This window comes from Rosa rugosa, chromosome 7, assembly GCF_958449725.1.
Source record: "Rosa rugosa chromosome 7, drRosRugo1.1, whole genome shotgun sequence".
In the NCBI taxonomy this organism is placed as follows: Eukaryota; Viridiplantae; Streptophyta; class Magnoliopsida; order Rosales; family Rosaceae; genus Rosa; species Rosa rugosa.
The window spans coordinates 12,591,026-12,604,848 of NC_084826.1; the positions used below are offsets into that span (position 1 = coordinate 12,591,026).

At 38.4% G+C, this 13,823-nt stretch overlaps 1 protein-coding gene across 1 annotated transcript; it reads right to left on the reverse strand.

Annotated features, from left to right (window-relative positions):
* Positions 1–2,948: 2,948 nt before the first annotated feature.
* Positions 2,949–7,291, reverse strand: LOC133723449 (MLO-like protein 3). The gene is made up of 15 exons (XM_062150272.1): positions 6,955–7,291; positions 6,815–6,872; positions 6,436–6,716; positions 6,242–6,358; positions 6,079–6,139; positions 4,973–5,061; positions 4,795–4,869; positions 4,604–4,695; positions 4,435–4,484; positions 4,299–4,339; positions 4,046–4,219; positions 3,921–3,956; positions 3,756–3,823; positions 3,571–3,631; positions 2,949–3,437 (listed from the first exon to the last, which is right to left on the reverse strand). Exons 1-15 carry the CDS (start codon positions 7,075–7,077, stop codon positions 3,132–3,134), a joined length of 1,632 nt encoding a protein of 543 aa, XP_062006256.1. The 5' UTR covers positions 7,078–7,291; the 3' UTR covers positions 2,949–3,131.
* Between the last annotated feature and the right edge of the window lie 6,532 nt (positions 7,292–13,823).

Here is a 13,823-nt window from a genome sequence, read left to right on the forward strand (position 1 = left end):
AAGTTAGGGGACCTAATCACTTCTCTAATTTATGGTTAGCACACTAGTTTAGAACATGGTTAATTATAATACCAATTTTGATTGCCGTATTGGCTAGCTTGAGAACCTTAATACTAGGACTCTTCGCCTTTTGGTGCATTAGAGGCCCTAACAAGGCTCCAAATTGTCTCAATTGAGTTTCTACGGCCCTTGATTCGGAGTAGGAATACCCTTTAAGGAATCTAATGACCAATGAGCCTTGAAAAGCCTTGGGTACGGTTCTTGATGCCATTATACATTGTTTGACCATTGTCGGAATATATTTATGCATTGAATTTGGCTAGGAGGATATCCTCGTGACCTAATATCCATTTCTTACTTTTCTTTTCTTTATTTAATTTAGTTGTTAGCTAAAGCTTTCATTTAAATTCTTGCAATTTAGTTATTAGAAAATTACAATCACAATTTTGAATGACAATTTCTACCTCATTGTAAATAGCCACCACTAGGCTCTTAGTTTTGGCTTTGGTGAAAACCAAAGCCGAGCATTGCTACTGCTTGGTGCCTTAGATTAGCATTTTTATTTATTTTCTTTTTCTTTTTTTCTTTTGTTTGCTTAGTGACTTTAGTTCCGATCACCCAAGGATTGTGGGTTAGCCACTAATCCCCGTGGTACAATAATCTTGGGTACAATATTTCCCTATCTTGACAATGATACGTACGCTTGCGTAAATGTGTATCAAGTCAGGGCGTGACATTGATGATAAATGCTTGTTGGTGACGAAAAATTCCGAAAATGATATTGACTCACCAATGAATGCTGACTGGAGTGGGAGCTGACCAAGAATGATTGAGAGGCTTCCTTTACTCGTTGATTGATGTTTGACCGTCGACTTGAAGAGAAAAGGGGTACCTGCAGAAAATCCTCTGATGCCTAAGTCAGTATATTTCTCAGTCGAGTGTAATCAAATAAGACTGAATGAGATGTCTTACATGGTCATCGTTCCCCTTATTTATAGGTGTGGTAGAACTTGGGTTATAAGTCGTGATTACTACTGTGTTTATACTTATAATTGCTATCGAGCTTTATGACCGTCATCATTGCTGTGCTTTATGGCATTAATGATTACCACACTTATCACTGTAATCATTGCCGTGCTTTATGGCCTCATCATTGCTGCATTTACGATCGTAATTATTATTGTATTTATGGTTGAAATTATTCTTGTATTTATGGTGGGGTCAATTGTCATGATTGCAATTCCAAATTTGTTGACCAAACCCAAAATGCTTAGGATTGAATTTCGATTATGATTTGTCAATTTTCAGTTTATTGTTGAATTAAAGATTTTATGATCATTAATGGAGTTTTTTTATGTTTGTAATTTTATAATTGTTTTGGTTGGATGTGTTATATGATTGGAGAAACTAGGAAAGAGGGCATGCATGGACTAGTGGTCTCAACCTTTGGCACCAGAAGAGAGGAGATTTACTGCTAGCCATAGCTGGAGATGGGGGCGCCATGAGAGAATGGATGGACTGGTGGTCGATAAGAATATTGATCTGAGATATGTATGTTACAATTATACGTTGTGATTTGAGATAATAATGATTAATGATTGTGTGTAAATTTTTGTCTCGCAGTTAATTGTCAACGATGGTTACTATGAGTAATATAATTTAGTATCTTCTTGTGACTGCCTATCGAGTACTACTAGTGAGCTGCTCGTAGTGGCTGCTAGGTGAATGCTACTATAGAAATAATCATAGTGTCTATTTGGTGAGAGCTATGGCTGATGTACGATGCTTTTATCGATTCCCCGATTGTTAAATAAACTTCTCTGAATTTCATTATTTGGCTTATATCATATTTTAGGGATTTAAGTGTTGCGATCCGCATGTATTTGAGTTTGAGTATGGTTATTATTATGGAGAGCATGTATGCTCCAGAAGTTGAGGTTGGAGTTAAGTTATTAGAAGGGTTTAGTTTGTTTTACATGTTTTGGGTAGTCCACTTTAAAAGAAAATTCTGTCAAATTTTTCAGTAAAATTTCTCTTAAGATGGGCCCCCACATGGACACTTCAGATTTCATCCTGAAATCTGGAGTGAGTTCTGTCAATCATTTGAGAATTCGGTTAAGATGAAGGTTCAAATTTGTCAAATATTATTGCTCACGTCAATCTTCAGATTTGTATTTGACATACTTGCTATTGAAAATGCCGAAATGCTCCAAGCTACGAGAGCAAGTCCCCTGTTTGAAAAAGGAAAAATCAGATGACACTACTAAAGTTGTCTCCTAGCTAAAGTTATAGATCACAAAGGTGTCACCAGGGCCGTATCCATGTGAAGGTACAGCCCAACCCAAAATTAGGCTGAAGATCAGTCTAAGTATACCTAAACCTTAAATAGCCCAGCCCTATACCCAGCCATACCAGGTTATTTCGAGAGAAAAAAAAAAATCTGCTTTGATTCCGCCACTAGTGTTCGTCCTTCAGTTTCAGTCGCTTCCCAGCCTTCAGTCTTCGTGCTCTTCTCTCTTCGAACACGGGACAATGAGAATTGGAGGCCTCTCTAAGTCCCAAGGACCTGGCATATAAAAGTATGAAGATTTTCATCTCTTCATCTTGAAAGCTTAAAACCCATATATTTTGAATCTGATGATTACTCTTCTTTTGCAGCTTTAGAGTTTGTCCCCCAGTTGGCCGTTGAGGACGGCCAATATGACGAGTCGTCTAAAAAGAGCGGGCGAGATGGCCTTTGAGATTTCGAAGCTAGGGCAACAATAAATTTAGCCCCACCCCATATTTAGATCCCAAATACGTCACTGAGTGTCACTATATAATTTTGTACCGCATAGACAATATTGATCATTACCCAAGTAGCAGAAGGCATTCCATGAATGAATTATGAACTGCTCATGAAGTATGCTTGGATTTGAAGTCCTAAACTATTTTTGTATACACAGCAATGCAAGTAATGATTCTCAATTTATAAACAATCGGGGCAATAGAAGCACACAGCCATCACATCTATACTATGATGCATTTGCTCTGTAATTGGGCGCAAAGTGGCCATCACAAAGTCTGCAGAGAAACTGACCTTCAGCCATTAACCCTCCCATAAACTCAGGGCTTTGTGATTCCACTACTGATCATGTCCCATTATCACTATTTCTTCTGTGACCCCTTGATGAGGAGCTTTCTTCTAATTCTACTATCTGGTCCTTGTTATCCCATCTGTTAGAAAAATCGGCATTTTCACCTCGTCTGGAAGTGCTTGGTCTCATATAAGAAGAAATGCTGTGCCTCACAGAGCTCCATTCCATGGAAAAAGACGTGCGTCCAGATTGTGATTCTTGTTCTTCCATCTTCCTTCTCCGCCTCACATCACGGTGCCATTGCTTTAGAATGCCAGCCATGTTATCTTCTAGTATCTTACCCTTGAATTGTGAACCCATCTGTGTGTACATATAAACAAGAAGTCAGATATCAACCAAATTTGGTCATTAAATTTCATTTGATTGAAAATCAAAAGTTTTTCTGGTCAGAGTAATATGTATAGCTATGACCGACAGTTCAGATATACTTCACCTGTGTTACAAGTGCATACAGAGGAAGAGTAATGTAGCTGCAGAGGACTTGGGTGGTCACCCTGAGAAATCAAAAGGGATTTAGGGTCACTAATGCGAACAAGGCGTGCTCAATAATCTGTAACATATTTATCATCTTTAAGTAACTTTATAGTGATTAGAATGCAAAGTTTTTGGTAGTCTTACGCTAAGAAAACTCTTGTAACAATGATCACTTTGTGCTCGTGGTAGCAGGATTCTACTCCAAATTGGGCCTAAGAAAACCACAAGAAGGATGCTCTGTCATAAGCTATGCAAAATTTTACATATTGAACTTCACCAAAATCTGGAGGATGGGAAAGAAAAACTTACTGTAACCCAAACGAAGAAGGCAAGCTCAAATGCATTCTACAAGGTCCAAAACAGTAGTGTTAGTTACACAGCATTTTTTATAAATTAAAAATCAAAATTTTCTCCTTCTGATATAGAGTGCGTACCAGGAACAAAGTATAATGTAAAAGCACCAAGACAAATCTTGGTTTCCCGAACCAGAATAGATTATCGTCTACTCGAACAAGAGGTGTTCCAATGATTACATTGTTCTGTTCTTTAATTTGAAGCGCCATCTTTGCAACAATGTATTCAAGTTTGGTTCCTAGGACCAGAACGACCTAGAAAAGAAAAGTTAATGACTATCTGGAAACACAGGTATCCATATATGCTTGTCTAAACATACAAAAATGTACTTACCAAGAGTGGAACATAGGATAGCCAAAGATATACATGCCAACCTGGTTAGAGTTCATGCAAATATCATGAATTAATATTTATCAATCTTAACACAAGCTATAGGAAATCATCAACAAGAAGCAATAAGAAATCTTACCATACACATCCACCAGCATAAAAATGGCTACTACAAACCACATTGCAGGGCTGGGGAAACAAAAAAGAGGCCATATTAATTTTCCAAACAGTAATGATTGGGATGAAAGATGTAAAACTGTGTAACTTTCCATGATAATTACAAAGACAATGCAAAAAGAATAAAAAACCTTATGCCAACCAATGTCTTGAAATCTTCCTCCAAGGATCGCTGTATGTATTTTTGAAAATCAAAGTTGTTGTGTCTGCTTGATAGGTGAGCCTGCAGAAAGATTCATTGATTAGAGGCTTAATAGATTCTGTTGAGACTTTTCTCATCAAACCATACACAAAATTAACTTTGTGTAGTTGAGTTCCTTACCGATATAAAACCGTGTCTCATGGTGAAGTAGTCAACTTTTGCTACGGAATTATAGAATTGCCTGAAAAAGCATTTCTGCTCCAATTCACAGTTATCCAAAACCAAGTCATTAGAAATGTACTAGCAGATAGATTTAGGCAAGTAAAACTCCAGCTTCAAGATGATAGAAGGTACTCACCAGCCATAGATGAAGTGAAGTCTCTGTGCACGTATTCATGTGCCTTTGTCCAAATGTTGTTTGTCTCGTAAGTCTGAATCGATTGGGGTCTGCAAAAGAATGTGGATAAGTTACTAGAAGTATATAGCTCAGTGGATAAGTTACTAGAAGTATATAGCTCAGTTTATTATTGCCCATCTTGAATCTCGATGACCTTAAGGTCAGGAACTCAGGATCAACTTATAACTACTGTAACTCCCACCAAAAAGAGAAAAAAAAAGGGCAACAGAAATACATATACTCTGCTTTAAGGTGCATAGTATCTAGACGTTCTGCATACTTTTCTGGGATACGTTTTGTCATACAGCTGACATATTTAGATTGAATACATTCGCACAAGTTAAGGGAGAAAAATAAGAACTTCGAGAATATGTCCGATACAAAATTTGGTTTACTTTCTTGCATACATTCCATTTTTCAAAAGCTAACTAGGTACATAAACAAAGACTATGATAGAGATATTCATAGAAAAGCTCAGAAATGGACATTTTGAAGTTTTGAACCAGTCACAGTCAAAGATACGTACCCCCAAAATACTGGTACAACGGTTTAAAGAAAAGTAATAAACATTGCCAGAGTAATCATTTGAACCGAAGCTTATGTGCAAGACTTTCCAACTCCAGGTGGCTCAGGCCCCCAGTATTCTAAAGACAGAGACTTTACAGCCATTTGGGGGTATATTTATATTGGAGGCCTTCTATAATGTTTGAGATATAATAACATGCAGCAGTCTTTCTAAGACATCAATTTTTTAGACCCAGTCGCCTCACCCTAGAAAAAGAAATGTTTGTTAATAAAACCAGATTTAGAATCCGACACCAATTCCTTCCCTTCCACTTACTGCATGATGTATAATGATTCTTTGGAATTTTATGGAGTTTGGCGCAACTCTTATTGACACTTCAAACTACAGTTTTTGGACTTGAGGAAACTAGACTAACCCAGATATTGTTTTCTGATAAAGATGGTCCACAAAGAATGAACCGTAAGCAATACGAACAAGAATTCATCCAAATTGGCACCAAAAACTTAATTAGTTGCAATCCTTGTCCTAACTAAATACATACCATTGGCAACTTGGTACTCCATTGTTCGAGTTTCTTCCTCCCATGCTTCCCAGCGCCTCATCTGTATATTCAACACGAAGATATTAAGTACCCAGAAGTTATTTGAATGATCAAAATTACATTTAAAGCTTATAATAACTTTGCAATGACTAATGAAGATTACCTTAGCCCTGCCCAAAGCCATGGTTAGAACACTATACACAATATGCATAACCGCAAGCGCAAAGATCAGCAAGTGCAGCTGATGAAGGGCGTTTTTCGTCACCAACGAAACCTTTCCCTGCAAATTAGTCTCATCTGAATCAGCAATCACCCTTATAAAACATCAACAAAATCAACTGATTATGAAGTACATACATCACCGCAATAATCCTCAACAGCTGCTGCCTCCTCATCCTCGGCGAGTATCCTCTGCGTTTGCCTGAGCATTTGGTCAAACATGACATGTGCCCCAGAAGAATTAAGGTTTCCTGCAAATTTGTTCACATAGTGCTCAACAGTTTCCACTTTGGCCGTCTCATTCGAGGCTTTACGACATGGAAGCATTATATCTCCTATCTTTGCAGGTATACAAATTTTCGCTATCCTATCTTGGGTCACCGCCAATAAAAGTGACACAAATCCCAGAAGCATCAACTCTGCAATAAAAACAAGCACAACAATATAAACCCAATACAAGTATGATCAAATAGATTACAAAATCGGGTCTGGTTTTAAACTTCTAAGTAAGCTGTACCTGCTTTGAGCTTCTCAACCGCATCAGTTAAGGCGGTTTTTCGATGGTTTTTGAGCCACTGCACGAACAAGAATCAATCTTTCAATATCCAAATGACAAAGCTCGGAAATTTTATGTTACAAAAACAGAATACAACTTACTGTTACAAGGAGGTGGATTAAGTGTTCAATCAAGATGGAGACGGAGATGAAGAAGAAGCAAACAGTGGCAAGAGCCCATGTCGGTGTGTGTTCCAAAGTGGTGGCTTCAACGGCTACTGCCATGACGCTGTCGTAATGAGTACGGCCTTGTCCTCTTCTTCTTCTGATTAATGGAAGACGATGAGAATGATAATGTCTTAAGAATTTGTGGTTGAGATGATCGAATATGGCTTTTTGAAATGAAGCAAGCAAGCTTTGAAAACTTGATATGGTTTTTCTCTTCGATTCACACGTCGGGTTAGATTAATTTCGCTACAGAATTAATGTTATCGGAGCCATGACGAGGACTATATAAGAAATTAGATTAATAATATCTAGAAAAGTCCATGTTCAAGGGGTATTGATGTCTTTTCCAAAAAAAAAAGGGGTATTGATGTCTTGTCAAACGTCAAATATGTAATGGAACAGAGGCATTCAAAGAAGAAGAGTTTCTTCTAATGCCGGCCATCTTCACATTGAGTTCTTGATGTGCTTCCCTCCCGTTCTTTCGAACTCTCACGAGTCACGAGACCCACCGCGTGGCTTATTGATCTTTATGACTTTGTAAGCATCGGTCAATTCTGATGATTCACATTAAAAATCTTATATATTTTAAAAATAATAAAATAAGCATATACAACAAAAGGAAAATATGTTGTTCTCCCTACTTTTATGTCTAGTTAATATATAAATAAATAAATTCGTTATAAACAGATTAAGCTGCTTCGTGTTTGGTTCAACTGAAGACAAGTCAATTTATCAACTTTGTCAATCTGTGGTGAAGTCAGGTTAATTCTGCTAATTCAAAAATAGGAAGTCTTTTTTTTTTTTGTAGTGGCAACTCTTTCAGTTATATAATGGCACTTTCTTCTAAATGATATTACTAATGCTTTTGTAGTGACAACAATTTCATTTGTAAAATGACAAACTCTTTGAGGCTATTCTAGGACTTTCTTGAAAAGATTTAGTTTCACCAATTAAAATTACTTGTATTGTTCAAATATGTTTGGTTTCATGTTCTATTTCACTCTCCGATTGGGGTTCTTTCACTCTTCCCTCACGGCACTACTTCACAATCGATCACCATTACACAGTGTAAATAGATCAGAATTAAGAGTCTCTTGTTATGAAATCAACATTAATATATGATCGACTTTGCTCGCACAGAACCATCACAGTTGAGCTTGCAAACTGTGGTGACCCGAGAGAGGGGTCCCACAGCACCGCCACTCCAAACCAATGAGAAACCGACATGTCACGAATGACATCCCGATAACTCATCAATTCGAAATCGCAAGGCCTTTTTGGGTTTAGACTGTTGGTTCACAAAACACTTTCTTGGACAAATCACTCTAGCAACCGAACAACATATTTTCGAAAACGGAATTTAAAGTGGGCTAAAGGATTTTGGGCTTACAATAGGAGTCCAATTTGGAAAATAACAAATCACCAAGTAAATACAAGTATGGGAGACGCGCCCCAGGGTTACGGGTCTCCCGGAATTTTTGTAAATAAGCGAATAGGAAACAAATGAATAAATAAAAAGTAAATAAATAAGTTACTTTAAATCCGATAAAGGACCAAAACCTTCTTTTAACAAAGTTAAAAGAGAAATACGCCAAGCCGGGTCATGTGCCACCCCTGTACGCTTCCCGACCACATGCTCGAAACCTGCACACTATTGTAGGGGTGAGCTTTCGTCCTCGCATGCCCAGTAGGGGCCGACCCAACCATGCTAGGTTTGAAAATAATAATATGTTTGAAAATATTTACTACATAATATTGTGCACGTTTATCGAAAACACTTTTAAAATACATAATACATGATATAGCATTTGAATCATTTAGGATATGGTGATTATGCTTAGCAGTTTGACTTCATTTCTTTAACCTTTTTACTTTAGAAAAACAATTCACAATTTCCATTCCCGAACAATTCACTTAACGTAGAAAGCTCTTTCGGGATATGGTGATCGTACTTCTTTCCTTAATGTAATTCGGGTCAACCAAGTTGGCATTTTTACTTAGTCTTTAAACCTTAAGCAAATAAATAGTAATTACCATTCCTGAATGATAACATTTTTACGATAACTTCGGGATATGGCGACACTAGAATATTCCGATTTTTAACCTTATTGCAAGAACGTTAATCCAATATCCTAATTTAGCTCAATCAAATAAAATCCACCATGTTCTTGACCAACTGCTTCTCAATATTAAAATCAACCACAACATTTAGTTCACTTCATAAAATTGATTCGATCTCAATTACCAATCTGTTTAAGCCTTTACCCAAAGTAAAAGTCATCTTAAATCAACATTCCTTCAATTCGTACACCAAATTACATTTATGCATCTTTTACTTAACAGAACACATCCACAATAATTTTCAACACCAGCAAGACCAAAAATCCGGACCCTTACCATTCTTCTTCTCCAACAAGGATAACCCATTTATGCTGCTGTGAACCGGCTGCTCTATCACCACTCCCTTCTCAAATCCCTAGCAGCATACATAATTAAAATCAACCCTCAACCAATTTTCCGTAACCAAAACAGAGTTCAAGAATCCTTACCCATCTTCGATATCAATTCGACTGAACCAACAATCTCTCTCTTCTCCATCACTCCAAAAACGCAGAAGCCCACAACCCCTTCCAGACTCCATATATATCGAGCTCCAGTTTTCTTCATTCACCTCCGAGCTTGAGGTTCCAAACTCCAATCCAGAAAATCTAAGTTAGAAACCCAATCCTTTCCAAATTAAAACAGAGGCCTCAACACTAAACAGGGTGACGAAATTACCTAATCGGGAACGTACGAAGATCCGGCGTTCACGAGTGGCGGAGCTACGGTGGTCGAGGCGCCAGCAGCGGCACGTGTAGTGCGTCAGGCGGCTCTGGTCGGAGTCGGAGGTCAGGACTAGGGGCTTTGATGTTTGACGAGGTGCTGGTTCCGTTCTTGAAGGTGGTTTCGCTTGGTTTGGACTGGAGGTCGGAATACGAAGACATGCAGATTCGATGCCATCGGTGGTGGCGTGTACGGCGATTCTCCAGCGTTGGTTGGGGTAGCTGCCTTTAGGGTTTTGATCTCCGTAGTCCACTGAGTTGAGCGGTGGTGGTGGCGTGGCGAGGCGGTAGCCGAAATCCGAAGGGAGGTGGCGACAGTGGCGTTGCGGTTCGGGAGGATTGCAGGTGGAGGCTGGAGTCGATGCATGTTGTCGATTCCGAGTGGGCTTTGATCGGGTTTAGGTTCTGGATCGATTGGAGGAGGCGGTGTGGTGAGATGGTGGCCGGAGACGGTGGTTTCCGGCGTTGGCAGTGGGAAGAAGAGAGAGGGAGTGCGAGAGGTCGAGGAGAGAGAGAGTTCGGCTGAGGGAGAAAAGGAGAGTTTAGGTTTTTTTTGGGTTTCCAATTTCCTATTTATAGTACTTGTACATGTGAAATGACAAGTCTACCCCTGCGATGAATTCGACCAATAATTGAGTCGGGTTTTGAGCTCGCTTCTTTATTCGTTTTTCGTCACTAATGTTCTTCGTCGACTCCGTCGTATGCCCAAAACATCGAATTACTAAAAATTAAATTTGTATCTTTTCATAATAATCCCGACAATCTTTTGCTTCAACAAACCTTAGTAATTCCTTAGGCCCAATTGGAAGGACATTGGCCCAAACTTAAATTATAAGGCCCAAATCGAAGTCTCGACACCGAATTAATCTCCAAGGTCAATTCTTCACTTAAATCACCTGGCGAAAAATCTTATTGGCGAAAAATTACCTTAAAAAATTAAACAAAAATTTTGGGGGCTCACACAAACTTTCGTCCTAATTCTTAAACTCAATAAAGTCTCTCACTTGCAAATGAGAATTTGCGTCACTAAATTAAATGGTCATAAACAGTACTTAAGAACATTTATTCGTTTAACAACTAAGAAATGGTATTGGATTCCTTATATAGGTTCATAACTAAACGTCTATAAGTCAAATTCAAGACCTCTTACTTCCAAAGAAAAAATTTGTGTCACTCGACTAAATAGTATTGGCTTCCTTATATAGGTTGTTAAGAAAGTAAAAAAAAATGCTAATATATAGTCATAGTCACCTAAGAGATAGTTGTAAGGGATGGTGATGGATAAGTTGATCTCAGCAACATTTACTAAAACTGAAATATAACAACTTAAAACTGATGTAGCACAAAACTAAGTTAACCACATTTTTGGGTATCATGTCCCCCCCATGTATTCTGCAGTTTCATTAATGATCAAGACTTAAGGACAGCCGTACTGGCTCTCTTTCAAAAAAAAAAAAAAGATGGGGAGTTAATATAGCACAAAACCAAACCTATCAGAGAATCTCTCTCTAATTAAATTAAGTAACTGTCGCTACATCAGCTGTCATATAAGATGAGATATAAGTAGAAGTAGTACTCAAAAATATAGTTTGCCTCACATTATTGAAACTGAAAACCTAATATATACTCTAATTAAATGTCTACTTAAATCATCTGTCTTAGTGCGAGTAAAGTGGAGACTGCAAAATAAAAATTTGAAAGAGAAAAAAAAAAAAAGTGGAGATCGACTGCATTAATTAAAAACCTAAAATTTCTCCATAAGATGACCCTCCCATTGCTATCACCCACTTGTCAACGGAGGAATCCAAACCCTACCTGCATTATTGTACTGCAACTCTTTCCACCAGCCATCAGAAAACCGATCCTAATATGAGCCGCTTGCATCTAGTTCCAGATCGAGAGCTGATCGATCTCCTTCAATATATCCACTAGATCGATCGATCAATCATGTCCCAGAAACTTGTTATAATTAGTTATTACAATACACAAACCTCTAGGCTCAATGTCCCCCCCTTAGATTCGTCGGTTTCATTTATGAAGACTTCAGGGCAGCCGCACCGACCCTTGTTCAAAAAAAAAAAAAACAATACACAAACCCCAGCTAGCCTGCTGTTATTTGGAATTCATCTCCAAGTACGTATTTCCTGCAAAGAGGACATGTAATCCATATTTAGATTGATTTTGAAGAACCAACTAGTCAAAGTAGAAAATAAGAATTCAATAGGTTTTGGATGCTTCAATAATATTTACCTCCAAAGAATAGAGTTTATAAAGTGATACAAGAGTAATCCTAATAGGAAACAATCTCGTACAATTATACAGAGAGACGTAATCTATACGTACAAGGAAAGTAAATATTTACAGAATATTCTACACTCCCCCTCAAGTTGGTGCGTAGATGTCAATCATGCCCAACTTGTCAATCGAGTTGTCAAACACTTTCCTTGACACTCCTTTCGTAAGGACATCTGCTAATTGATCTTCTGTATACACAAAAGGAAAACGAATAATTTTTCTGTCAAGGTTTTCCTTAATGAAATGTCGATCTACTTCCACATGCTTAGTTCGGTCATGCTGAACAGGATTGCGAGCAATTTCAATAGCAGATGTGCTATCACAATGTAGGTCCATAGATTTCTTGAGTTTAAAACCCAAATCTTTCAACACATTACGAATCCACAACATCTCACACACTCCATGTGCCATACCTCGAAACTCAGCTTCAGCACTTGACCTAGTAACAACCTTCTGTTTCTTGCTGCGCCAAGTCACCAGGTTTCCTCCAACAAATGTAAAATACCCAGATGTAGACTGTCTGTCTGTTTTATCACCAGCCCAGTCTGCATCCGTGTACCCCACAACTTCCAACTCACCCTCTTTTTCAAACAACAAACCTCTTCCAGGTGCCGTCTTAAGGTATCTCAAAATACGATATACTGCATCCATATGCTCTTCACTAGGACAATGCATAAACTGACTAACCACACTTACAGCATAAGCAATATCAGGCCTAGTATGAGAAAGATAAATAAGTCTCCCTACTAGACGTTGGTACCTCCCTTTATCAGTTGGAACTTGATCTGGATGGATTGCAAGGTTGTGGTTCATCTCGATCGGTGTCTCAATAGGATTACAGTCAAGCATTCCGGTTTCAGCTAACAAGTCAAGCACATACTTACGTTGAGACAACGAAATCCCCTTCTTAGACCTTGCAACCTCGATTTCAAGAAAGTATTTTAATTGCCCAAGATCCTTCATCTCGAACTCCTTAGAAAGATACTTTTGTAGAGCCTCCATCTCTTTGAAGTCATCCCCTGTGACAACCATATCATCAACATATACAATCAGAGCGGTAATCTTACCCTGACGACGTTTGATGAACAAAGTGTGATCCGAGTTGCTTTGTTTATATCCAAACGTCCTCATGGATTTGGAGAATCTTCCAAACCAAGCTCTCGGAGACTGCTTCAAACCATAAAGAGACTTCTTCAACTTACAAACCTTGCCAGTATCATAAGGCAAATTTTTAACCCCTGGTGGCATGTCCATATACACTTCCTCCTCCAAGTTACCATTGAGAAACGCATTCTTCACATCAAACTGATGTAGAGGCCAATCTTTAATTGCTGTAAGTGAAATCAAGATTCGAACAGTATTGATCTTTGCTACAGGAGCAAACGTCTCTTCATAATCAATTCCATAGCGCTGAGTGTAACCTTTGGCAACTAATATGGCTTTGTACCTGTCAATGCTCCCATCAGGTTTAAGTTTTACTGTAAACACCTACCGGCATCCAACCGTCTTCTTTCCAACAGGCATAGTCACCATATCCCAAGTCGAGTTTTTCTGCAAAGCCTCTAGTTATTCATTCATTGCTTGAGTCCACTTCGGATCTGCCAAAGCATCCTGTACACTACTAGGAATAGATACAGTGGATAATTGATCAACAACAAATGCATGTGACCCAGACAACTGATAAGC